Source organism: Eucyclogobius newberryi, unplaced genomic scaffold, assembly GCF_026437365.1.
Source record: "Eucyclogobius newberryi isolate DKJ021-1_F unplaced genomic scaffold, fEucNew1.0.hap1 SCAF_2, whole genome shotgun sequence".
In the NCBI taxonomy this organism is placed as follows: Eukaryota; Metazoa; Chordata; class Actinopteri; order Gobiiformes; family Gobiidae; genus Eucyclogobius; species Eucyclogobius newberryi.
Window position 1 is genome coordinate 46,367,211 of NW_027315834.1, and position 27,654 is coordinate 46,394,864.

At 46.3% G+C, this 27,654-nt stretch overlaps 1 protein-coding gene across 1 annotated transcript; it reads left to right on the forward strand.

The window, feature by feature from the left end:
* Positions 1-2,994: 2,994 nt before the first annotated feature.
* st8sia1 (ST8 alpha-N-acetyl-neuraminide alpha-2,8-sialyltransferase 1) lies at positions 2,995-27,654 on the forward strand. The gene is made up of 5 exons (XM_072453273.1): positions 2,995-3,173; positions 5,411-5,555; positions 13,603-13,712; positions 15,784-15,876; positions 26,709-27,654. The coding sequence occupies exons 1-5, from the start codon at positions 2,995-2,997 to the stop codon at positions 27,187-27,189; spliced, it is 1,008 nt and encodes a 335-aa protein (XP_072309374.1). The 3' UTR covers positions 27,190-27,654.

Genomic DNA, 27,654 nt, shown 5'->3' on the forward strand with positions numbered 1-27,654 from the left:
AGAAAAAGTTACGTGCTGGAGCTTTTACAAAAAGAAGATGTCTGGCAACTTTTGTGCAGAACGTTATTCATAAAAAGTTTTATAAGTATGAGGATGAGTCTGTCTACAGGAGGTGGAGCGGCTGGTGTCCTGGTGGGGACAACCTGGAGTTCAACGCCCAGAAGACGATGGAGATGATCATGGACCCCCGAGGGAGCCAACCATCATCCAGGACCTCAAGTGGGAGCCGACCATCACCCAGGACCTCAAGTGGGAGCCCACCATCACCCAGGACCTCAAGTGGGAGCCCACCATCACCCAGGACCTCAAGTGGGAGCCACCATCACCCAGGACCTCAAGTGGGAGCCACCATCATCTCCCTCATCAAGAAGGCCCAGCAGAGGCTGTACTTCCTGCAGCAGCTGAGGAAGCCAAGCTGACAGTGGAGATGATGGTGCAGTTCTACACGGCCATCATTGAGTCCATCCTCACCTCCTCCATCACCTCCTCCATCACCGTGTGGTACGCTGGAGCCACAGCCAGGGACAAACAGAGACTACAGCGCCCTCTGCTGAGAAGGTGATCGGCTGCAGACTTTTCTGCAAGACTTGTACATCTCCAGGGCTCTGGGACGAGAGGCCACTCCCCTCAGGCAGGTAGCCACTCCCTTCAGGAGAACATTTCTTTCCCTCATGGACACTTTAACCTGTTACCATCCACCTATTTTCGCCCTGTGCACAATGGTTGGACATACCCAAATGGCATTGCTTATTAAAAGAGGATCTTATGTTCCACATGCAAGTGTGATGTATCATTAGAAAGCTTAGGCCTTCTAGTTTCTGCAGATGTGCACATGACACACTGTCAGGGCTTCAGAACTTACACTACAGAGGCCCAAATATAAACAAAACATCCTTTTTAGTCTTGCCTGAATATTGGCAATTTGTAATGGTCCTGAGCATGACATATTTCATTGTGTGCATATGCTGTTCACTGCACATGATGTTTATCTTGTTGACAACAACTATGTAAAGTTTCAGATCTCTAGGAACAGGCATTTTGGTGCTGTTGACCTTTTTGTATCAAAAAGTATATTCGGAACAAGTGATCCAAATATGTGCCAACTGTGCCAAACTGTTTTATTACAATTTTAGCTCCTCTATGATCATAAAACATACATTTTGATGTTTTGTAGGCCACTAATAGCAATTATAACCGCTAAAAACAATATATGTGAAAATGTGTAAATATGAGTTTACCCATGAATTTCCCATATAGAGGTTAAAAAAAAAAAAAAAATATATAATATTTTTATTTCATTTTTGTATTGATATAATAATACAAATATCTAACAAAATGCACGTCCAAAAGGCTAATAAAATCAGAAAACGTTATGCGCAAAATCCTGCCGAGAAATCTGGCTCTTTACAGCCTTACCTGAGCCTTACGCACCATAATACAGAAGATTCTGTGTCAATGAGCCCTTTGTCCCGCCTCTCTTTCTAAAGCTATTTTCATTGGCTAGAATAATCTGTCAATCAATCTGAGCTACGTCATTCGCACGCGGCGCTATTTATATGTAAACAGACTAATCCATGTGCGTCACAAGCAGCGCATTTTTTTTTTTGCGGAGGCTGTAGCAAACAAACCCGTGGACAGAAAAATTGGTGGATGGTCTCATTCTGTAGGAAACAGTCTGAAGAAAAGAAGGATATCCAACATTATTTTATAGGTCAAACAGGTCATTTGTTATGGACGGAGAAATGCGCCGAACAAGCGCATTCTCGTCCGGCGAGAAACGAAGAAAAGTTTGTTTACTTGACAATATCTCGAAATCGGATGACTTCAGGAAAAATACAAGTGGACATTGTTTTTCAATGATTCCTTACGGACAGACTGAGCACAAGGATGTACAGAATTAAAGCCGTTTCGTCCGTCATAAACAGCAAAGGACATGCGTTTGTAAAAGTTGAGACTTTCTCACAAACTATTGGCAATTGCTTTTTGGAGCATATTATTCAATGTAAATCAATGACATATTCGTTTTGTTGAGAAAATAAGCTTTAAAATGATGTATGGCTTGCTGGTATTGACCACGGAAATAAAACTGATGATGTAAGAGAATATTTGAGATATAGAAAATGTTCGCCGGCGGACAGGTGGGTGGTAACAGGAAAAACACTTGCCACTTTATCAATTATTCAAATCAATAACCATTCATTGGACTGTTCTGACTGTTCAAAGTATTTGTTGATAAGTTCCTAGTTTAGTAGAGTCCTAGTTTTTTCTCCTCCTTCATTACAGTCCCCACTGGTTCATCCGCCGCGCTTTTATTTTGTAACCGAGCGCCGTTTCCGCCGCGCACTATTTCCCTCCGCCTTGACTGATCCGTCTCGGGCACAAGAAGCACTTTGTCTTCTCTTCTCTTTCCCGGAGAAGGAGGAGGACGGAGGGGGACGCGGCCAGGAGAGCAGAAGGAGGTGTAGGTGGAAAGGAGAGTCCAGCGCGCGCGCCTCGTCCACACCGACTCCCGCAGCGGCGCAAGGACGCAACCGGAGTGCTGACGCGGCGCAAAAACCACCGCCACTACCGAGGGCCAGGGGGGGGGGGGGGCATCCAGGTGGTCCCACACCGAGGGGATGCAGCGCGAGGACGCCCCCCTTATTCTTCTTCTTCTTGCGTGCACGTCTTGCTGAAAGGATGCTGCCGTCGTGCCAAATACGCGCAAGAAGACGCGCTATAACGGAATAACGGATTTCCAAACGAGAGGGTGACATACCCCCCCCCGCCTCAAATAAACCCCTTCACTCCCAGTGCTCAGCAGCAGCTCCGCTTTGCATGAAATCAACCCCGGGATCTGAACACACACAAAAAAACACAGAACAGGAGGTTTTTTGTGTGTGTGTGTTTTTTTTTTTGTTGTTGCACGGAATCTGCGCTTAAATTAAAGACGCGCGCGCGGCCGGACGCGGAGGAGGAAAAAACCCCGGGGCTCGCGATTTATTGACCCGAAAGATGTTGCTGCGATGCTACCGGGGCAAACTGTCGGTGTGGGCCGCGCTGTGCCTGCTGGTGCTCTGCTGGTTCTACGTGTACCCGGTGTACCGGCTCCCGCGCGACAAGGACGTGGCGGAGGAGGTGCGGCGGCAGGGAGACGCGTGGAGCCGCAACCGGAGCGGCGTCGATCTGTTCAGGTGCGTGTGTGTGGGTGTGTGTGTGGGTGCGTGGGGCCCCGGGATGGAAGCTCTGTTGTTGTTGTTGTTGTTGTTGTTGGGGATGGTTGGATGGTTTGGGGCCCCCCGCGGCTAATGCACATCACAAAGAGCAGCTCGAGCCCCCAAAAAGGGAATTCCTCACGATTCAAAGGGAAATGTCTTCAAACGTGATTAGAGAGGATTAGCTCATCAGAGAGTTCTTAAATGCTGGTAATGATGTGATTCTTCTGGAGTTATGAGATGATTAAATTGTGCAGGTTTTGACAACGGGAAATAATGCAAAACAAACGGATGTGGCGGAGACAGAGAGGAAAGAGAAAGTGTTGAAAAAGAGTATTCAAATGTGTTTGTCTTCCAAATGCAACATGCAAACGATGTAACTGACATAAACAGACCGTTATTATGATTATTGGGGTTTGTGATTGATCTGTTGGCATCTGATTGGTGGTATTTGATGCAGAGTCGGGGAGAATACTTTGAAAATGTCTTGAGTTGCAGAATACTGAGTACAATACATTATAGGGGGAACTCTTTTTTTTATGCATTTATTTATCGTTATTTAGAGAAGGGGAAATCACACATGGACCCAAAGAGCAGTTTCTTTTTGTTGTTGGTGGTGGTGGTTTCCCCCTCTGACTAATACTGTGGAGTTTAAACCCTGAATTGCTCGATTAAGTTACGATTAAAATACCACCAAATGAAAGAGAAACTGTACCAAAGTAACTGAACTGAAACATGCTTGAACAGACCAGCAATGATTAAGCTTAACGTGTTTTATTCCACTTAACTCTGCAACAACACAGGGAGAAATACAATATGAATTAATTTGTAAGCATATATAACAGAAATATAGTCATGAAAAAATAAAAATAAAAAGATGTGTAAGTAAATATATAACAGACATATAATAATGCAAATAAAAAAAAAATGATTAATTAATTTGTAAGTAACAGAAATGTCTTCAAAAAAAAAAAAAAAAGATTTGTAAGTATATATAACAGAAATATAATAATAAGAAAAAAAATGTGAATTAATTTGTAAGTATATAAAACTGAATTTTTTGATAAAAAATAAATACATATTTCGATCATGGTAATTGTTATCTGGACTATACGAAATACATACGAAAATACCTTTTTTTTAATCAATCATAATGTCAAAAAAAGAATAAAAGATTTCCGATAAATGTAGAAAATGTATTTCTTCATAAATAATACAATAGAAATAATCGTTTGACTTGTCGACTGCTATAAAAAAGGATGAGACGCTGCCCTAATTCTATAAACGTATTCTTGGTACACGTAGACCAAGACGAGCAAGCCGTCCCCATAGCAACAGTAATCAAGCGCGGACACTCAGTCACTGCGAATCGTACTTGTTGATCTGAAGCTGCAAATGAAATCCCGAAGAGGCTGATGCCCAGGGAGAAACTAGAACAATCCATTATCTGGAGCGTCCATAAATATCCAGATTTATGAAGATGTGGAGCTTTAGATTAGGGCTCGATGCATAATATGATAATAAAAGTTTAGATTTTCTTTTCAAAAACGACAAAATGTGACTCAATATGAACTTAATGAACGCAAACAAAACCGACTTTTAATAAACAGAGCTAAATATAAATATGCAAACTTCCCTGTACGACATTACCACCATATTCATTTTACGAGACGATATTTATTGCGACTTTTTATGTTAAAATGCCTTGAAGTGTGTCAATCATCACTGTCTCTTTACAAAGAATAAAAGGACACGTATTTTTATGCAGAACAAACATTTTTGAGCTTTTAACCGTGTCATAACATCGTTCCCTCGTCAAAAACACGCCCTCTGTTTGATGAATCCTCTCCCTCTGAGCCTCAGAAAACACGTTAAATAAAGGCTTATTTTATCTTATAAAAACCAAAACAATCGTCACAAAATTCACACTTTTTCACTCACCAATTTACACCAATTTACAATTGGGAATAAACTAGTTCTAAGCACGAAACTAAACCCCAAACTCGACCAGGATGATACAAATCTGTACTAAATCCAGTCCGAACGAAACCGCCTCACACTTCCACGTGCTCCGCCTTCGTCAGAAAGCATTCGTTTGTCATTTCAGTCAAAGCAAAACACACAAACGCTGCGTGGCTTCTGGGTAATCGGCAGACAATCGTTTGGCCTCACGCTCTCCACACGTCCTGACTTCCTGTCCGCTCTGTTGCCGACAGGAAGTTGCTCTTCGAATGCTGCGACCCCGGGAGGATGTTCGCCGTGACCAAGGAGAACTCGCCGATGGGCAAAGTCCTGTGGTACGACGGAGAATTCTACCACTCGCACACCGTCAACAACGAGACGTACCCAGTGTTCGTGCCGGTAAGAATATATACAAATATAAGTACACGGAGTTAAAGGGGACGTATCATCCTCTTTTCTCAGGTTCTTAGTGTGGAACTATAGTATAAGTACATCATCACTTTACATTATTTTCATTATCATTTGAAATATTGATCTAAAACGGCTCAGTAATGAAACATGTTTGTTGACTTCCTGCTCAAACCGGCAGAACTGATAAGCCCCGCCTCTTCAGAGTGACATTTACATGCTTTAGAAACGTTTGTCTTTATTATCATTATACTTTTCTTATGTAGAGGAGTTTGTAGCTATTGAATGAATGAATTTATTTCCAATATGAGTCACAACTCACGTCACAGATAGTCACAATAAATTATTCTGTTTTTCCGTTAAGTGTTTATGATTAGTGTTTACAGGATTTCTACCGATTTTGACAGAAAACCACTTATAACCGGTGTATTTAGCTGAAAAATGACCAAAAAATAAACTCATAATTCACCACCAAATCTCAAGATATCTCATGGTTGAGCGATTAATCGACCAAACGACTAAAGGTCTACGATTCAGAAAAACGTATCTCACTGAACACTTGTTTTCACAGTTCAGCGATATCTTTTATTAATTTTCTTTCTTAAATTTCATCATTTTGGTCACATAATTTGGGCAAAATGATCAAACTGTACTTCACACATCGGCATCACAATATCGCCACCTGCTGCTCTGGAGTCAAAAACATCAACGTCGGCGTCAAACATGAAAAAAACAAACTGTATCGCTCAGATTCTAGCATCGCGCATCAAGCCTTTCCTTTGTGTTGGAATCATGTTTCCAAATATGTGCATTAGCACTAACCAGGCCAAGATGAAGGAAATGCTTTTCGTCTTCAGGGGCCGTCACAGACCGCGGCGTCCAAAGCCTCCAGTTTTCATTCAAAGTCTATGTAAACGAGCATCAAACGCGTCCTGCGTTTTCCGCTACGCAATTCCTGCGTTTTCGTCGTCGAGCGCGATGCGTCGGACGCAGAAAAGTTGAGCAGTGTCCAACTTTTCTGCGTCGGACGCGGCGCAGCAGCCAATCAGAGCTGACGCTCCAGTGACGTGCTACGCACGACCCGGAAGAAGACCCAAAACAAACCCTGCAACGAGCCAAAAAAAATCTTAAGATGCAGCTCTTGGAGCGAATAAAGATATTGACTAAACTCTGCTTAGCTCTGAGCAGAGTTTAGTCCCCGGGGCCCATCGCCTCCGCTTTTGGACTTTGTAAAGTTAATAAACCAAAGCCATGGTCTGATTAAAGTCCATTTACACCACGAGAAAAGCAACACAGCAAAACTCCTCCACTGAGCATGTGCAGACGCCTCGGACGCACGTCTGCTGCTGAGTGTATTTTACGGACGCGCGTCCGAGTCTGTCTTCAAATGTAAAGGCGTCTAACGCGAATTTGACGCCGCGGTGTGAGGACGACTTTACTGGGCAGAACATGACACTCCGGGGATCCAGAGGAGGAGCATATGGGACAGGACGACCCCTTTGAGTGCAGGACGACCCCTTGAGTGGAGGACGACCCCTTGAGTGCAGGACGACCCCTTGAGTGTAGTGCAGGACGACCCCTTGAGTGCAGTGCAGGACGACCCCTTGAGTGCAGGACGACCCCTTGACCCCTTGAGTGCAGGACGACCCCTTGAGTGCAGGACGACCCCTTGAGTGCAGGACGACCCCTTTAGTGCAGGACGGCCCCTTGAGTGCAGGACCATCCCTCTAGTGCAGGACCATCCCTCTAGTGCAGGACCATCCCTCTAGTGCAGGACCATCCCTCTAGTGCAGGACCATCCCTCTAGTGCAGGAGAGGCCCCCGCACTCAAGACAGATGTGGGAGACGGTCTCGAGTGTCCCGCGGCAACGCCCCGCCGAAACCTCAGCACGGTCAGAACGAGCCGTTTTCAACGCTTTCCATTCAACGGAAAATACATCTGTGTTTTTGAACCGAACTTCCGACCTTTTCCGGGGTTTGACGACGAGGAATCGCGAGGAAGGGCCGGAGCCTGTAAACGTTCTGTTGCCATTTTCAGTGAACAAATGAGGAAGCTAGTGACTGCTAATGACATGTGCCTCTGCGATGCGGCGCGACACCAAACAATCAGTTCAATTCAAAAGAGAAGCACGTTATGACATATATTATACAGTGGCATGTGATGGAGGGTCACCAAAGACCCTCCAGGAGCTCCACATATGCTAACCTCATATGCTAACCTCATATGCTAACCTCAGTGCACGATGTAAACAGAGCATGTCGCGCAGAGTATAGATTATAGAACGACAATAGAATTTGAACGATGCGTTGTGACCATGGCAACCGGCTTTTTATGACTGCAAACGTTTTGAAACTCGAGGACGTGATTAGCTTCCAAACGGCGCAAATAATGAAAGCCAAAGCATGAAACACTGAAGCATTTTGAGCGTTAGAGCGCCCCCTGCAGGTCGGACGACTCGTCGAACTAAAGCAGTTAAGATGAACTATATTAAAAATTTTGCTTAAAAATTATACAAAATGTCATCACAGAATGGCACATTTTTTAGGTTTGTAATTTCACTTCCTGTTTGTAATTGATGACGTCACACAAGGAAATTACCCAGAATACACTAATAAAACTCACTTTTTTTTTGGGACAAATCAAAATATATGAGAGCGACAAATTTTGTTGAATTCATGTTTAAAGAGTCAAAAAAGTTGTTTCTTTGTGTAAATTCTAAATAAACTTTGACTGGAAAGAGTGTGATGTCACTTCCTGTCATTTTGTACAGATTTTTCAACATTTTCTCCACAAATACCTGCTCGATCGGTGTCAAACTATACTTTATATGTACCACACGTATAAATACACCAAATAAAGCCAACAGTAGAACACCGTAAAGTAAAGTAATCTCCTAAAGTGATATTCTTCCAGTGTTTGTGATGGAACTGTGCAAACGAAGAGCTCAAACGAGGCGCGGTTTATCAGAAGTACGCAGACTACGTTCTCTACATAAAACTATCAGAAGCAGATATTATAAAGTGTTTACGATGATAGACTCTCTTTACAGAAGACTATACCACCAGTTCATCATTAAAGATACAAACTACGATCAAATAAAGTTAGAATAAGGCGCTGGAATAAAGATAGATTTGGGACGATTATGCAAAGACCCAGAATCTTTTACAGTTGTTTCTTGAGACTTAAAGATGAGGAAAGTGGCTTTGCTCCAGGTTTTAAGAGCGCACGAAACGCTCTGAACAGAACCGGCCACGCCTTTTATATTTCACATTTTTGCTTCTGGACAGATGGAGTCAAACACATTTCGAAGCATGTGCAGTTTTTACACATTAAACGACATATTTTTGACCTGTCTCACTGATATTATTGTAATAAGAATAATTGCACCGTTTGTACTTTCATTTTCGATCTTTCAAGCCTAAAAAAATATTCTTCTTTCTTCCTTCTTCCTTCTTCCTTCTTCCTTCCTTCTTCCTTCCTTCTTCCTTCTTCCTTCTTTCTTCCTTCTTCTTTCTTTCTTCCTTCCTTCTTCCTTCCTTCTTCCTTCCTTTTTCCTTCTTTCTTCCATCTTCCTTCCTTTTTCCTTCCTTTTTCCTTCCTTCTTTCTTCCTTCTTTCTTCCTTCTTCCTTCCTTCTTCCTTCCTTCGTTCTTCTTCTTCTTCTTGCATCGATTCACGCACGCGCGCTCAGCTTCCTTTTAACCTTTCGAGGCTCGGCCAGTGGCAAAGTGCCGTTTCCATGCGGCGTTGCTATGGCATTTGCATTTCCGTAGACATAATAACAATCTGCCTGGTAATGAAGAGCTTTTGGAACGCCGACTGGATGCTGCGGTCCCGGCTTTGTGTGAATGTGATGAATATCTGACCCTAATTTGCAGGCGTGAAAGGGGCATGAGAGGGGCGTGTTCATGCGGGACGAGTGGGGGAGGTGTGGAGAGAAGAAAAGAACATGAAAGAGAGAGAGAGAGCTGGACACGGGCAGAGAGCGGGTAGTGCATCAGGAGCTCGACACACCGCACGGTTCGGTCTATTTTAGTCGACCGGCGTGTATGTTTATTATCTAATCTGCGATGCGTTAAGACTGGGGGGCGGGGCTGGGGGCGGGGCAGGGGGCGAGGCAGAACACGGGTTCCACGGGACGAGACACAACACCAGATGAAAGTCCTTGAGAACGAGCTCCAGACCCGATTTAGCCGTAAACTACAGTAAAGAAGTTGTGCTGTTCAGTTTCGTTTGTGATTTGTTTTATTTTGGTTAAACGCTCATTAGTCATTTTAGCAGAATACGTCCCCTTTAAGGCCAGACTCCGCCCACAGCTTACCCTTTATTTCCGCGCTCAAATGGCCTTCGCTACTTAATGATTAAAACGCCTAGATAATGCACACTATACAACTCCTAACAATAACGAGGAGATTCATTATTGTTGCACCGTCAGATGTCTTTCTCGTGTGCTCCTTATGTTGTAGAGTCTGTGTCCTCACGTGCCTCGATTTTATAGTTTTAACTTTATTTGGCGGGATAAAACCTGCCACTCGAGAAGAAACGTTTTCAAAAGAGAATTCTGTAACGTGTCGATGACGTCAAAACCTTTTTTTTGACCCTTTAAACACTAATCCCACGTCATTTTGATGCGTGTTTTATGTATTTTGTCATGACATCAGAGGAGAGGCCCGGGGTGGTTGCTGGGTAACAGTTCAGGAAGTTTCCAACCTGTTTGAACCACTTCAAGCAGATCAACCGAGACGTACTGACATTTCTGCAGACGACAAACTCTCGGGTCTGATGAAACCGGCTAACCCTGTACTTTAGTGAGTTTTTTAGTTTTTATGCAGTCGTTTAGCGTTCATATTTCAGATGTCTCTCAAATGTTTACGCTCCTGGACTTCAGTAAACAGAGTACTACTTTCAAAACCTAAACCTGGACCCTCTGACCGACGGTACTTGAAGAACGCCCGTAGCTAAGACGTTCCTCCGCGAGCTCAGCGAGGTCCACGCATCGCAGCGCCGGTCGAATCCGGTCCAACCGCCAATTAAGAGTGGAAGCCCTTAAGTGGCACGTCGGAGGCAGATGCCCAGCGCCGCCGCCGCCCAGCAACCCGCAATCACGGCGCGGTCACGGAGAAGACGTCCGGTGCAGACACTGTGAGGAGTCATCTTCAAGTGGATTCTTCTCCCACACAAGAGACGGCGATTGCGTACTGACTGAGCTGTAAAAGTACGAGGAAAGGGCGCGGCGTGCAAAATTGACTCTTTAAAGTTGGTGTGTCGCCATATCGGACTCATTTTCACCCATATTGTTACTAAATATCAGCTGATTACTCAATATTTTGTCCTTGGTGCGTCAGATTTGTCTTTTTGAACAGACACGTGACTAAAACTGGAAAGAAAAGACGAATCAGGCTAAGAATATGTCTGCAACAAACAGTTTTATATCCTAGTTACATTATTATTAACGCTTCAGATAGATTTGTGGGCCGTTCTATGATGTTTAAAGCACGCTCGTCTCCATGGATACGGTACATCATCGCTCCCCCCCCCCCCCCCCCCCCCCCCCCCCCCCCCCCCCCCCCCCCCCCCCCCCCCCCATTTGTCGCGCAAGTTCCATGGGAAATATGTCGAGCCGGTTCTGGTCCGAAACATGGAGTGAACACTTTGTACGGCGCGTGTGCAGTGCGTGTATTATTGAAGCTTAGCAGTACTTTTCCTCCTGATTATAGCAGCATTCTGTCCAGACTGACCACAGTGTGTCGAGACGGCAGCATATGTTTTCCTGGTAAATTATAGTGGGAAAGGGGAACGTCAAGTCCAAAGGGGGGGATGGAAATCAGACGGCACGGGCGGTCATTTGTTACATGGGAGAACAAGCGAGACATGTGAGGATAAGGTCGGCCAAACACAATAGTCAGTGATGAAAAGAGTACTTATATATACATAATACTTTCCCGTAAAAAGTGCACCGTGTGGTCGGGAAACTCCACATTGACTGCACTTGAATGCCTGCTCTATGGGAGGGGTCGCTCCGATTTGGATGAAAAGTGTCGTTCTTTATGCAGGGATGGTTACCGTGTGACCGTTGCGCCCGTCGTGTCCCTTTTCCAGCTCGTACACAGCGGCGGACTGGAGCGTCTGATACGTCGTTACATTAATCGTTGTGCAATATGAGGCAGCTTCATATTTCAAGAGAGAGGGAGAGAGAGAGGGGGGGAGAGAGAGGGAGGGGGGAGAGAGAGGGAGAGGGTAGAGAGAGGGAGGAGAGAGAGAGGGAGGGGGAGGGGGAAGAGAGAAAGAGAGGGGAGAGAGAGGGAGGAGAGAGAGAGGGAGGAGATAGAGAGAGGGAGGGGGGAGAGAGGGTGGGGGGAAAGAGAGAGAGAGAGGGGAGAGAGAGGGAGGGGGAGGGGGAAGAGAGAAAGAGAGGGGAGAGAGAGGGAGGAGAGAGAGAGGGAGGAGATAGAGAGAGGGAGGGGGGAGAGAGGGTGGGGGGAAAGAGAGAGAGAGAGGGGAGAGAGAGGGAGGGGGAGGGGGAAGAGAGAGAGAGGGAGGGGAGAGAGAGGGGGTGGAGAAAGAGGGAGGGGGAAGAGAGAGGGAGGGGAAGAGAAGAGAGAGAGAGAGAGAGGGGGGGGAGGGGAGAGAAAGAGGGGGGGAGGGGAAGAGAAGAGAGAGAGAGGAGAGAGAGAGATGGAGGGGGGAGAGAGAGGGAGGGAAGAGAGGGGGAGGGGGAAGAGAGAGAGGGGAGAGAGAGCGGGAGGGAGGGAGGAGAGAAAGAGGGGAGAGAGCGATGGGAGGAGAGAGAAAAATAGATGGAGGGGAGAGAGAGAGGGAGGCGGAAGGAGGGAGGAGAGAGAGAGAAAGACCCCGTGGGCGGTAAAGGCAGTTGTTTCCTCTGGTCGAGTCCGTGTTAGTGCATTTGTGGCGGTCGCACACACACACACACACACACGCGCACACACACGCATGCACACACACATACACACACACAAACAAACACACACACACACACACACGCATGCACACGCGCACGCACACGCACGCACGCACACACACATACACACACACACACACAAACACACACACACACACGCATGCACACGCATGCACACGCATGCACACACACACAAACACACACACACACACATGCACACGCATGCACACACACACAAACACACACACACACACACACAAAGAGAGAACACGTGGCGGTCAAGTTCCCACAGGTGAACGCGCTCGTACGGGACGGAGGGACGAGTGGGTTGTTCTGTCCATTTTCAAAGTCAAACGGTCTTTTTTTTCAACATTTTTGTAGTTGAGAACTTCCCACGGGACGTCACCCACTAAAACATGAAAATGGGGTAAAATCGAGCAATAGTGATTGTTTTTCTTTCTTCGTTGGTGCAGATGTTCGCTCTGGACAGTCCAGAGCGGTGATTCATTCCATTACCGTATTTTCCGGACTATAAGTCGCACCTTTTTTCATAGTTTTGGCCGGGGTGCGACTTATACTTATACTTATATACTTATACTCCGGAGCGACTTATATGTGATATTATTTGTTATTTTCACACTTGCAGCTGCATTTCGTACTCCAGTGCGATATGTTTTTTTCTTCTCTATTTTGCATTTTTTAGCTGGTGTGACTTATACTCCGGAAAGTATGGTACATCCATGTGTAAATTCCTCATATTTCTATTATGAACTGCTTTGGTTGTGGAACATGAGTCTGTGCTCGTGCCTGGATCCAGACATGGCCCTCTAGGACTAGGACTATTAGATGTACACTGGGAGAATAAAATATAAGTAACTTTCCTGTAAAACCCATGATTCACTTTGAAGACCTCACCTGGGAATACTGTGAGGGCTGATGGGAAAATACAAAGTCTCAGAATTCTATAAAACATGCAGGACTGGCTGAGGGCCCCGAAGTCCCCGGTCTACGAGTATGACATCATCAACGCCAATAAGCCTTGTGCGGTATATTTATGATTGATCTGATATTGTAGGTTTTACCGTGTGCAGTGTATAAACCCCGCCCTCTCTGCCTCAGGACAACCCTCTGACGCTGCCCCTGAAGAAGTGTGCTGTCGTGGGCAACGGAGGAATCCTTCGTCACAGCAAATGTGGCCGGGACATCGATCAGGCCGACTTCGTCATGAGGTGAGTGCAACGTGACCAGAAGGACCAGCAGGACCAGCAGGACTAGAAGGACCAGCAGGTCCAGAAAGACCAGCAGGACTAAAAGTACCAGAAGGACCAGCAGGACTATCAGGGCAAGACCAGCAGGACCAACAGGACCAGAAAGACGAGCAGGACCAGAAGGACCAGCAGGTCTATCAGGGCAAGACCAGCTGGACAAAGAGAACCAGCAGGACTGCCAGCACTAGCAGGACCACGGGAAACCATGACAAGGTCCTATGCCGTTGGATGCCGCTTGCGGCTTTAATTTCTGTTTATATCTGCTTTTTACTGTCTTGTTTTGACCCGAGTCTGTTTTAGAGCATGTGATACAAATCTCAGCCGTTAATAAACACAGACTCACGTCACCCTAACGTGCTCAATGGGTCTAACTTCTGTTGTTGTGACGTTCACCCACAACCATCACCTCATATCTCATCATGATAATACACGGCCACATGTTGCTAGGATACACAATTCACAGGATGCTGAAAACATCCTGCGTCTTGCAGCACACTCATTAGACATGTCATTGAGCATGTTTGGGATGCTCTGGATTGGTGGATACAACAGGATGTTCCAGTTCCTGCCAAAATCCAGCAACTTTGGCTACATTTTGGTGGCCAATACAGCAAAACCACTGTGGCCAGCCTGAGGCACACCTGTACGATATTCATCTCACTTTGATTATGACATAAAATCAAATTGTTTTTCATTTAACTGTAAAAATATTACATATTTTATATACTTTATAACTCATGAAACTCATTGATGTCCTTGTCTCATTTTCCTCCACAAAACGTCTCCAGTTTGAATTGTCTCAGTGAATGTAAATCCTCATGTGAGTTTATAAGTCCTCGTCTTTGCTCGCGGGGATCATACGAGGATCTTCTGCGACTCTCTTCATGTCTGTGGTCTGCATTTCACGTCTCACCTTCATAAATCACTCTGAACTCGTGCAGCGCAGCTCGTTTCCGGAGGACACAGCGGCGTCCCGTCTCCTGCTGCAGAAACATTACTCTTTTCAGCCTGTGACGCTCTGGGGACGTCACGTTTAGGCCCTGCTCGGCTCTGCGCGGCCTAAAAAGAGTTCCTGGTCTGAGGTTAGCACCGAACGGCAAAGCGCTAAAGCAGAGCCGAGACGGTACTAATGCCAAAGAATGTTCCGCTAACCCGTCAGTCAGAAGCACAGACCTTTACGTTGAGCAAAAGAACCAGTTTGACTTGATGCCCTCAGGGAGAAGGTTTAGAGTCCCAAACTGTAAACTGAAGAGATTTAAACATTCATTTGCACCATTAGACATTATATGGCTGACCTCAGAAAGCGCTGTCAAAAAACAAAACTATAGATGAGTGACGATGCTAAGCACGCTAAGGACTGCGCCATTAAAACGCTGCACACACACGTCCACGATATAGTGACTACCAGAACCTTTTTTTGTCTCTTCTTTTTGTGTTTGTTGATTTAAATGCATTTGTATTGTTGTGTTGGGACAATAAAGTATTATCTTGTTTTAATAGAGCATTCAGAACCTCTAAAAACACTTGATTCTGAACGTCTTCTGTGCCGTTTTGTAAATCCATAAGTCGTTACCAGACTCGTTCTGAGCATTTCTGCGGGAAAATCGAGTTAGCATTAGCATCAGCATTAGCATTAGCATCAGCATTAGCATAAGCATAAGCATAAGCATAAGCATTAGCATCAGCATTAGCATTAGCATTAGCATTAGCAGCAGCATTAGCATCAGCATTAGCATCAGCATTAGCATTAGCATGTCAAGGGAAAGCTAGGTTTGTTCGTCCCCCCGTGTAAACCCTTCTAAAACGCCAAAGCAAAAGTACTAAAGAGCACGTTTAAAGCCCAATAACAATCGAAGTAAAGCGTGTTCTGTTTCCTTTAAGGCAAAAAACACATCCCCGGATGAACCTGCACAAAAGATCAAATGTCAAGAGAGAGTACAGCCCGCCACGACAGCACGCTCCAGCAGGAGAACGTGGCGAGACGGAGCCTTTAGAGGCTTTTGACTAATGTAATATGTTGTGTGTTCTATAGGTGTAACCTGCCTCCGCTTTCCAAGGAGTACACGGACGACGTGGGGACAAGAACACACCTGGTCACAGCCAACCCCAGCATCATCGAGAAGAGGTGAGCCCCTACGCTTCCACCACACGCCACCACACACGCCACCACACACGCCACCACACGCCACCACACACGCCACCACACGCGACTACACGCCACCACACGCCACCACACGCGACTACACGCGACCACACACCACCACACACGCCACCACACCACACGCCACCACACGCCACCACACACGCCACCACACGCGACTACACGCGACCACACGCCACTACACGCCACCACACGCGACTACACGCGACTACACGCGACCACACGCCACCACACGCGACCACACGCCACCACACGCGACCACACACGCCACCACACGCGACCACACACGCCACCACACGCGACTACACGCGACTACACGCGACCACACGCCACCACACGCGACCACACGCCACCACACGCGACCACACGCCACCACACGCGACCACACGCCGCCACACGCGACCACACACGCCACCACACGCGACTACACGCAACCACACGCCACCACACGCCACCACACACGCCACCACACGCCACTACACGCCACCACACGCGACTACACGCGACTACACGCGACCACACGCCACCACACGCTACCACACACGCCACCACACGCGACTACACGCGACCACACACCACCACACACGCCACCACACGCCACCACACGCCACCACACACGCCACCACACGCGACTACACGCGACCACACGCCACCACACGCCACCACACGCGACTACACGCGACTACACGCGACCACACGCCACCACACGCCACCACACGCCACCACACGCGACCACACACGCCACCACACGCGACTACACGCAACCACACACCACCACACACGCCACCACACACGCGACCACACGCCACCACACGCCACCACACGCCACCACACGCCACCACCCGCCACCACACACCACCACACACCACACTCCACCACACGCCACCACACACGCCACCACACACCACCACACGCGACTACACACCACCACACACCACCACACACGCCACCACACCACACGCCACCACACACGCCACCACACGCGACTACACGCGACCACATGCCACCACACGCCACCACACGCGACTACACGCGACTACACGCGACCACACACCACCACACGCGACCACACACGCCACCACACACGCCACCACACGCGACTACACGCAACCACACGCCACCAAACACGACCACACACGCCACCACACACGACCACACACGCCACCACACACGCCACCACACGCCACCACACGCCACCACACGCCACCACACGCCACCACACACCACCACACACCACCACACACCACACACCACCACACTCTACCACACGCGACTACACGCCACCACACACGACCACACACCACCACACGCCACCACACGCAACCACATGCCACCACACTCCACCACACACGACCACACACCACCACACGCCACCACACGCAACAACACGCAACCACATGCCACCACACGCCACCACACGCGACTACACACCACCACACGCGACTACACGCTACCACACCCTGACATTTAAAACACAACCAGAACACACCTAGTCACAGCCAACCCCAGCATCATCGAGAAGAGGTGAGCGCCAACGCTTCCACCACACGCCACCACACACGCCACCACACGCCACCACACACGCGGCCACACGCCACCACACACGCCACCACACGCCACCACACACGCGGCCACACGCCACCACACACGCCACCACACACGCCACCACACACGCCACCACACGCCACCACACACGCGGCCACACGCCACCACACGCGGCCACACGCCACCACACACACCACCACACACCACACGCCACCACACACGCCACCACACGCCACCACACACGCGGCCACACGCCACCACACACGCCACCACACGCCACCACACACGCGGCCACACGCCACCACACACGCCACCACACACGCCACCACACACGCCACCACACGCCACCACACACGCGGCCACACGCCACCACACGCGGCCACACGCCACCACACACACCACCACACACCACACGCCACCACACACGCGGCCACACGCCACCACACGCGGCCACACGCCACCACACACACCACCACACACGCCACCACACGCCACCACGCTTCCACCACACGCCACCACACATGAAATTTTAAATTTTTCAAATTTTAAATTTTTCAAATTTTAAATTTTTCAAATTTTAAATTTGGGAGATTTCTGAAATTCTAGCTACAGTTTACAATTCTAGCAGAGACCGTGTCAAGTATCAATGTAATTTGAAAACCTTTTGATGTCCCACTCCTCAGCACCCTTTTCACCAAATTTCAGGCTTTTTAGAGCCAACGCCCTGGGAGGAGTTCGTAAAAGTACGACGTTTGGAAAAACTCCTGAGTCATGCTTAGCCAGTTTTGAACCAATATGGCCGACATTTGTTTGGGTGGACGGCTTTGCCGTAATAATATTTTTTACTTCTCTTGTCACCATCTACCTCTGCGCCAAATTTCATGATTCTACGATCAGATTTTTTTGGGTCATTTCCTATCTCTCAATGCATTTTCGGTACATTTGGGGGCGCTCACGCGCCAATTGTTTTTATTTTAGAAAAGGGAAATAGCCAGAATGTAGAGAGGCACGATTTTTAGAGGTGTGCAAATTTTTGTGACTTTTCGTCAATGTTCACTGGGTGAGAAATAGGGGGGTTGGTCCCGAGAAGAAAGAAGAAAGAAAGAAAAAGAAGAAAGAAGAAGAATATTCCGATGCGAAAACAATGTTTCCCATTTTTCAAATATCATAAACTATACATTTTCAGAGAGCTTTCCTACCTCATGGTGTGGGTCCCTGGTCACTGACGGGTACTTTTGTTAATTTTGAGTGGGCTCCACCCACTTTGTGTTTTTGGCCCTCTATATAGTAATAATGTTCAATTTTTGCATTACATGTTTATATGCACGGAACATGCAAGAGATGGGGAACGTATTCGTGAGCTACTTGAGTAAATGAGTGCTTTATATGTAAAGTGCTCGTTTAGTGCGCACTTTTGCACAGGCTTCGCCCGTTTACAACGGTAATGTTCCATTTTCCTACTACTAATTAGTATGCACGGGGCGTGCATGAGTGGAGGAGTGCGTTAGTGAGTGTTTGGAAGTTCGCGAGCTTCGCGCTCGATTTCGTGCGCACTACCTGCGCACTTTTGCAGCCGTGCTTTGGGACTAATATGCCTCTCGCCAGCTTGGCGCTCGGGCCTAATAACACTTGTACTCCAGAGCGACTTATAAGTATATAAGCATAAATACAAGTATAAGTGGCCAAAACTATGAAAAAAGGTGTGACTTATAGTCCGGAAAATACGGTAGTTAAAAGTTGTAAATTGAAAGACTCAATGTTAAATAATAGAGAGACCGTGACAAACCCAATCGTATCTGTCGAAGCAAGAAATACAAACGACCATTTCATATTGTCAAGCAGTAGAATTACAAGTACTTTTTACACAAACAGTACTTACTAAACAGAACAAATATAATATCTTGCTAAACTATGTGTAAGAGGAAGAGTGTGTAAACTGTCGAACGCCTTTTATGAAGAGAAAATCTACAAAGGTCAAGGAAGAAATGTGTTTTAGATTATTTAAGATTTAATTTTACCATTGATTTCTGTACAGTGTAAATGAGGTGTATTTTTACAATTGGGTATTTGGTAGATGGGTACTGCATATGGGTACTTCATATGGGTACTGCATATGGGTACTGCATATGGGAACTGCATATGGGTACTTCATATGGGTACTGCATATGGGTACTGCATATGGGTACATCATATGGGTACTTTATATGGGTACTTCATATGGGTACTTCATATGGGTACTACATATGGGTACATCATATGGGTACTGCATATTGGTACTGCATATGGGTACTGCATATGGATACATCATATGGGTACTGCATATGGGTACTGCTTATGGGTACTGCTTATGGGTACTACAGTTGGGTACTTCAGATGGGTACTGCTTATGGGTACTGCTTATGGGTACTGCTTATGGGTACTACAGTTGGGTACTTCAGATGGGTACTGCATATGGGTACTGCTTGAGTGCACACGCTTTTTTGCTCGCTCCGCTTGCTATCGCTGCTTTCCTTATTTATTTTGCTTTTAATCAGTTTTTGTCTTCCAAACATTTTTGCTTTAGACTTTTTCAAGTAAGCCAAGGATTTTAAGAACATTTTTCCAGTTTTATCGACATATCTGACGCCAGCAACATGTCCGGGAGAAGAAGGGAGAAAGACTGTGAACGCTGTCGGAAATATCAACAAGAAATTAATGAGCTGAAAACACGGATATTTGTTTTGGAATCTGAAAAAGTTCTTCACGATACCATTCCTGTGTCAACCGACGGTAAAAAGAGCACACTTTTTACAAGAAAAACTGCTACTTTCAACCTAAACCGCAGTGACTCTGTGTCGTTTCCAAAACTGTCTAAAAACCAGAAAGACCAGGCTGTTTCTTGGAACAAACTTGGAGCAAAGCCTAAACGATACAAAGATAACGTGAAGTCACCTAAAATACAGCTCACCAACAGATTTTTACCACTTTCAGAGATGGAATTAAATGAAAAAAGGAAAGATGACGTGGCCAAAATACAGCGAAGAGGATCTGCCAAGGTCACGCAGATTGTTTTAGTTGGGGACGGCGCGATAAGTCACATGACGCATGAAAAGATAAACACACATTCTTTTCCAAGCGCCACTGTTTCTGAGATAACGTCACTCCTTCCAAATATTATGGCTAATCATTGAGGAGCTAAACAGCTGATTGTGCACGTGGGTGCAGTGGACATGCGGCGGGAACAGACTGAAGTTTTGAAAAAAGACTTCTTGAAGTTATTCGACGTGCTTGATAAAATGGAAATCAAAACTTTCATAAGTGGACCTCTTCCAAACATCGACAGGAGGATAAACAAGTTTAGCCGGCTTCTTCAGCTGAACACCCGAGAGGACTACACTACATTGAGAACTTCTATCTATTCTGGAAACGAGAGGACCTGTTTAAGAGAAATGGCCCCCACCTATGCAGAGGTGGAGTGAGGGTGCTGACAGAGAACCTGCTCCACGCTCTGAGGCATTGGACTGGGCCTGGACAGGGTCCTGAGCAGATAGTTAGAGAAGAGAGGAATGAGAGAAGAATTCCTGCTCCCTCAGCCAGAGACCGAGCCAATGTTTCAACATCAAAAGCACCACAACCTCAGCCTCCACCAAAGGATTCATCAGCAGCTGCTCCACCACCACCAGCAAAGGATTCAGCTCCAGCTGCTCCACATTCACCTCCACCGCCTCCAGCAAAGGAACAATCTTCAAAGGCCTTGGACCCATCTGTGACAAGCCCAACAACATCCCTGTCATCGCCCCTGCCTTCACACCAGCCCTGGGTTCCCCCTGCAACATCTACTCCCACTAAAGATTCATCATTCTCCTTCTCATCTCCACTCTCACCCATGGGCCTTCCCAGCCATTTTGAAAGTCTGATCAAATCAGGCATTAAGATGGCTCCACTCACGCCCAATATAGCAAGGGCTATGCCGACTACACCAACAAAAGCCCCACCACCCATCCCCCCTCGCCTCTCACCTGGTCCCAAACTCTCCTTGGCTACAAAAGCCCCACCACCCATCCAACCTCGCCTTTTACCTGGTATCTCCCATAGCTAGGATGCACTGGGTCTCAGCGTTGCCGGGAATTATTGTCACATTAAAAATCAAACCAACCCGGGGCCCTATGTAAAAAGAGCCCCCCCTAGTGCTATTTCTGTAGTCACATCATCACACAGATGGAAAAACAAAATGCGAGTCAGGCCCAATCTGAGAAATGTGATTCATATTCCCTGTGAAAAGATAAAGCCCAGTCCCACTGAAACTAGTCTGAAACTTGCTGTGCTAAATGTCAGATCCTTATGTAACAAATCTCTCTTAATTAATAATTTTATTTCTTCTTATAATCTTGATTTTATGTTTTTAACTGAAACATGGCTTGACAAAAACACAGGAAATGTAGTTCTGATAGAATCTGCTCCACCCAACTTTAAGTTTGAATCTGAAACACGAGAAAACAAAAAGTCTGTGCTGTCTTTAGAGATGAAATAATTACCCGCAGGTTGTCTTTTGGGGTGTTTTCATCATTTGAGTATGTATCCTTTAAAATGGAGCTAAAACGGTCTCCATCCGTTGTCTTCATTGTTTTATACAAGCCTCCCCAGCACTGCCAAAGTTTTATTGATGATTTTACTGAGATGCTTTCAGTCATATGCACAGACTTTGATGGTTTGGTCATTACAGGTGATTTCAACGTGCATGTTGATAATGTTTGTGACAGAAACGCTAAAGAGCTTGATGCTGTCCTTGAAACCTTCAGTCTTACTCAGCATGTGAGAGGCCCCACCCACAGCAAAGGACACACTCTAGATCTCATAATTACAAAGGGGGTAAATATTTCAAATGTTAATGTGATCGATGTTGCTCTGTCTGATCATTTCTGTGTCTTCTTTGACCTGTCTGTTTCTCCCAAACCTCCGGTTGGTCCTGCAGTTGTTCAGAGGAGACACATAAGTGATGGCACAGGTGCACTGTTTATGGAAATGATAAACTTTGAAAATGTCTCATGTTCTAATGTAAATGATTTGTTGAACTCTGTTACATCTAGTGTTTTGAATGTTCTGGACACCATCGCCCCTATAAAGGCTAAAATGGTTAAAAATAAGCAGAAGGCGCCGTGGAGAAATGATGATTCGGTCAGGGCACAGAAAAGGGAGTGCCGCAGGGCCGAACGGAAATGGCGCAAGTCAAAGCTCCAGGTTCAAAAAGAGATTTACAAAGAAAAGCTGAACATGTACAACCTAATCTTATGTAGAACTAGGGAAAGATATTTTTCTGAAATAATTGGAAGCTGCAGTAACAACTCGCGTGTCCTGTTTGCCACAGTAAACAGATTAACAAACCCTCCAGCTCAGCTGCCGTTAGAACTCATTTCCACATCCAAGTGTAATGAGTTTGCATTATTCTTTAATGACAAAGTTCAGGGTATTAAAAATGCTATAAATCCCACAATGCAAAAAATTACCCTAAAACCACCAAGACACTTAGAGCTAACTCACTTTGCACCAGTAACTGACAAAACTGTCCATGAGATCATCACCAGTCTGAGTTCATCTACATGCTGCCTTGATGTGTTACCCACCAGATTTCTAAAGTCTGTGCTGAACAGTTTGTTAGCACCATTCACTCACATAGTTAACATGTCGCTTCAATCTGGAACATTCCCAATGTCTTTGAAAACTGCGGTCATAAAGCCTCTCCTAAAGAAGAGCAGTCTTGATGCCGCAGTACTGAGTCATTACCGGCCCATCTCTAATCTGCCATTTTTGGGCAAAGTCCTTGAAAAGGTTGTTTACCAACAGCTCACAGATTTCCTCTTAATAAACAACTCATTTGATGTTTTTCAGTCAGGTTTTAGACCTCATCACAGCACTGAGACTGCTCTTGTCAAGGTGACAAATGACATCCGCCTGAACACTGACACGGGCAAAGCCTCAGTCTTAATTCTGTTAGATCTGAGTGCTGCTTTTGACACTGTCGATCATGGGATCCTCTTACAGAGACTAGAGGACTGGGTGGGCATCACTGGCACTGCCCTAAACTGGTTAAGGTCCTATCTGGAAGACAGGAAGTACTTTGTTGAAATTGGTAGCTGTGTCTCAGACCACATGACCCTGACCTGTGGAGTGCCCCAAGGGTCAGTCCTGGGTCCCCTTCTGTTCAACCTCTACATGCTGCCGTTAGGTCAGTTGATACGCAGTGAAAATGTGTCCTATCACAATCATGCAGACGACACTCAGATCTATGTTTCACTATCGGCAGGTGACTATGGACCAGTAGATTCACTCTGTCACTGCATCCAACAGATCAGTATGTGGATGCAAAACAACTTTCTCCAGCTGAACTCAGACAAGACTGAAATAATCGTTTTTGGCCCACAGAAACAAAGAGAAAGTGTTAGCGGTCACCTCCAGAGTCTCGCTCTAAAACCTACAAACCAAATTAGAAATCTGGGGGTAATAATGGACTCAGACTTGAACTTTAATAGCCACGTCAAATCAATAACATCAGCAGCTTTTTACCATCTAAAAAACATTGCCAAAATCAAAAATATAGTGTCAAAACCAGATTTAGAGAGACTTATCCATGCGTTTGTCTCCAGTAGATTAGACTACTGTCACGGCCTGCTCACTGGTCTCTCCAAACGAGTTGTAAAACACCTGCAGTACATCCAGAACGCTGCTGCTCGGGTCCTGACTAGAACCAGGAAGTATGATCACATTAGTCCTGTTCTCAGGTCTCTGCACTGGCTCCTGTGGCTCAGAGAATAGACTTTAAAGCAGCTCTGCTTGTGTACAAGTCTCTCCATGGCCTAGCACCAAAGTACATCTTGGATATGTTAGTGCCATATGAACCATCTCGGACTCTGAGGACCTCAGGGACCGGCCTCCTGCGGGTGCCCAGAGTCAGGACAAAACATGGGGAATCTGCGTTTCAGTTTTATGCAGCTAAAATCCGGAACAGTCTTCCTGAAGATGTGAGACAGGCTTCAACTCTGACAATGTTCAAATCTAAGCTAAAAACAGTTTTGTTTAGCTGCGCATATGACTGAAAGGATTTTTTCTTTGCACTCTTCTCTTTTGTTTGTGATTTTATTAGTTTAGAAAATCAGTTGGATTGATAATTTTTAATTTAGTTAATTTTATTGTATTTCTGTTTCTGTAATTTCTTTGTGATTTGAATGCATTTTTCCTGCTGTGAAGCACTTTGAATTGCCTTGTGTATGAAATGTGCTCTACAAATAAACTTGCCTTGCCTTGCCTTGCTTATGGGTACTGCATATGGGTACTGCTTATGGGTACTTCATATGGGTACTTCATATGGGTACTTCATATGGGTACTGCTTATGGGTACTGCTTATGGGTACTGCTTATGGGTACTACAGTTGGGTACTTCAGATGGGTACTGCATATGGGTACTGCTTATGGGTACTGCATATGGGTACTGCTTATGGGTACTTCAGTCGGGTACTGCTTATGGGTACTTCATGTGGGTACTGCATATGGGTACTGCTTATGGGTACTGCTTATGGGTACTTCATATGAGTACTGCATATGGGCACTGCTTATGGGTACTGCTTATGGGTACTGCATATGGGTACTGCTTATGGGTACTTCAGTCGGGTACTTCAGATGGGTACTGCTTATGGGTACTGCATATGGGTACTGCTTATGGGTACTGCTTATGGGTACTTCAGTCGGGTACTGCTTATGGGTACTGCTTATGGGTACTTCATGTGGGTACTGCATATGGGTACTGCTTATGGGTACTGCTTATGGGTACTGCATATGGGTACTGCTTATGGGTACTGCTTATGGGTACTTCATATGAGTACTGCATATGGGTACTGCTTATGGGTACTGCTTATGGGTACTGCATATGGGTACTGCTTATGGGTACTTCAGTCGGGTACTGCTTATGGGTACTGCTTATGGGTACTTCATGTGGGTACTTCATATGGGTACTTCCCTCGTCAAACATTACACAAAGTAGGCCGATCGTCCTGCTCCTGACCAGGATCCTGGCTCATCTGGAGACGGGCCCCTGCGGGCCCCTGCGGTGTTGTTCCCACACTAAAACCTCATTCTCAGGTTTCATACTAAGTAAAAGGTTAAGAACTTGATTAATTTTCAACACCAAATGAAAGTAGTTTCCATTTCGCGCCATTATAGTAATGACATGGATCAAGACCGTTGACAAAGCTTTTAGCGTCCGTGTTGCAAATAGGAAGTGAGCACGAGCACAAATTGGCCCCTCGAGGAAATTGTTGTTGTGATTTCGGGCATAAAAACTAAATTGAACTGAATTGAACAAATTTGCCCCCGTGAGTCACTTTACGCCCCTGTCTTTGTCATTTCTGTTGTCGGAAACAACATTCTAGCCTTAAAATGTTTGTTTTCCCGGTGTTTCTATTTCGCTTATGTCTTTCTGCTCCGGCCGACACTAGCGACAGGTTTGCACGACAGCTAGCACTCCTCCTCGCTCGTGATTGGCTCTGTAGTTGCCATGCAGACTACACGGAGATTTCCAATTATGGAGCTAAAACTGCTAGCCACGATTAGCTTCAATTGCCTGGAACCGAAGATACAACATATATAAGTCTCACTGGAGTATAAGTCGCATTTTTGGGGGGGGGAATTCATGTGATCAAATCCAAGACCAAGAACAGACATTTCATCTTGAAATGCAGTTTAAAATAATAACAGATGAGAGAACATGGTGAATAGGTGTACGTATGCTAACGCTAACACCTTCAGCTACATGACGTATGCTAACGGTAACACCTTCAGCTACATGACGTATGCTAACGCTAACACCTTCAGCTACATGAGGCACAGACAGAACTGTGGTAAGTGTCTGGTATGTTAGCGTAACATATGAACAGTTATTCAGATAACTATAGCATAAAGAACATGCTAACAAGTTTAGCAAAGCATCAGTTTTACCCCAAATCACTAAATCCACTGAATTCTTCTTCCTCTGTGTCACTTCTAAACAACTCCACAAACTCCGGAGGTAATATTACATACAAGTCGCTCTGGGGTATAAATCGCACCCGGGCAAAACTATGAAAAAGGGTGCGACTTATGTTCTGGAAAATACGGTATCTAGTTTTTATACTAGTTTTAGAACCAATTAGTGACAAATCCGGCACGGGTTGAAGGATGGGTCAAATGTCTACAAATGCACTATTACACAATTGACTCCCATCTTGTCCCGTTCTTTTGTCCAGATTTCAGAACCTGCTCTGGTCGCGGAAGGCCTTTGTGGACAGTATGAAAGCTTACGGCTCCAGTTACATCTACATGCCGGCCTTCTCCATGAAACCCGGGACGGACCTGTCTCTGCGGGCACACTACGCCCTCTCCGACACCTCCTCCGACCTCACCATGCTCTTCGCCAACCCAGAGTTCCTCCGCACGGTTGGCAGGTTTTGGAAATCCCGCGGCGTGCACGCCAAAAGGCTCTCCACGGGCCTGTTCCTGGTCAGCTTAGCGTTAGGGCTGTGTGAGGAAGTGACTGCCTACGGATTCTGGCCTTTCTCAATGGGCTTGGACGAACAACCCATCAGCCATCACTACTACGACAATATCCTGCCCGATAAGTGGTTTCACGCCATGCCGGAGGAGTTTGTGCAACTTTGGCAGCTACACAAAAGCGGCACGCTGCGTATGCGGGTCGGGCACTGCCCCCTACAGGAAGGCGGGTCGTAGACGGCCGATAAGACTGGACTAACATGTCACAGGAGGCGGATGTATCTCTCCTGATGCAGCAAACTCAAGAAAAAAACTGCCGTATCAGTGTGGATGTGAGCTTTTCCCTGGTCATTAAAAACTACGATGTCCTTTTCCAGTGCGGGACACGAGACGATGTGAGAAAGACATTCCGGAGAACTGAAAATACCCCCAGTCGACCATCGAATGCATGAATGTGTCTTTGTTCATGGGAGTTCTGGGGCCAAAAACGGCGCAAACATCTGAGGATGAACAGTTGGTTGTTGCCTTTGTCGACTGATTGCTGTATCTCACTACGGGCCAGCGTGACCAAGCCCCCCCCAAGCGTGACCAACTCCCCCCCATGGGGCTTTTGTTGAATACAGAATGAGACCTGAGGGGAATAGTAAATGCACTGAAAAGACCAAGCAAATCCAAGGGAATTAACGCCGTCCAATACCGTGC

Coding starts and splice junctions, on each gene's coding strand:
- st8sia1 (XM_072453273.1), top strand. CDS start 2,995: ATGTTGCTGCGATGCTACCGGGGCAAACTGTCGGTGTGGGCCGCGCTG. Junction 5,556..13,602: donor CGTACCCAGTGTTCGTGCCG/GTAAGAATATAT, acceptor TCTCTGCCTCAG/GACAACCCTCTGACGCTGCC. Junction 15,877..26,708: donor CCCAGCATCATCGAGAAGAG/GTGAGCCCCTAC, acceptor TCTTTTGTCCAG/ATTTCAGAACCTGCTCTGGT.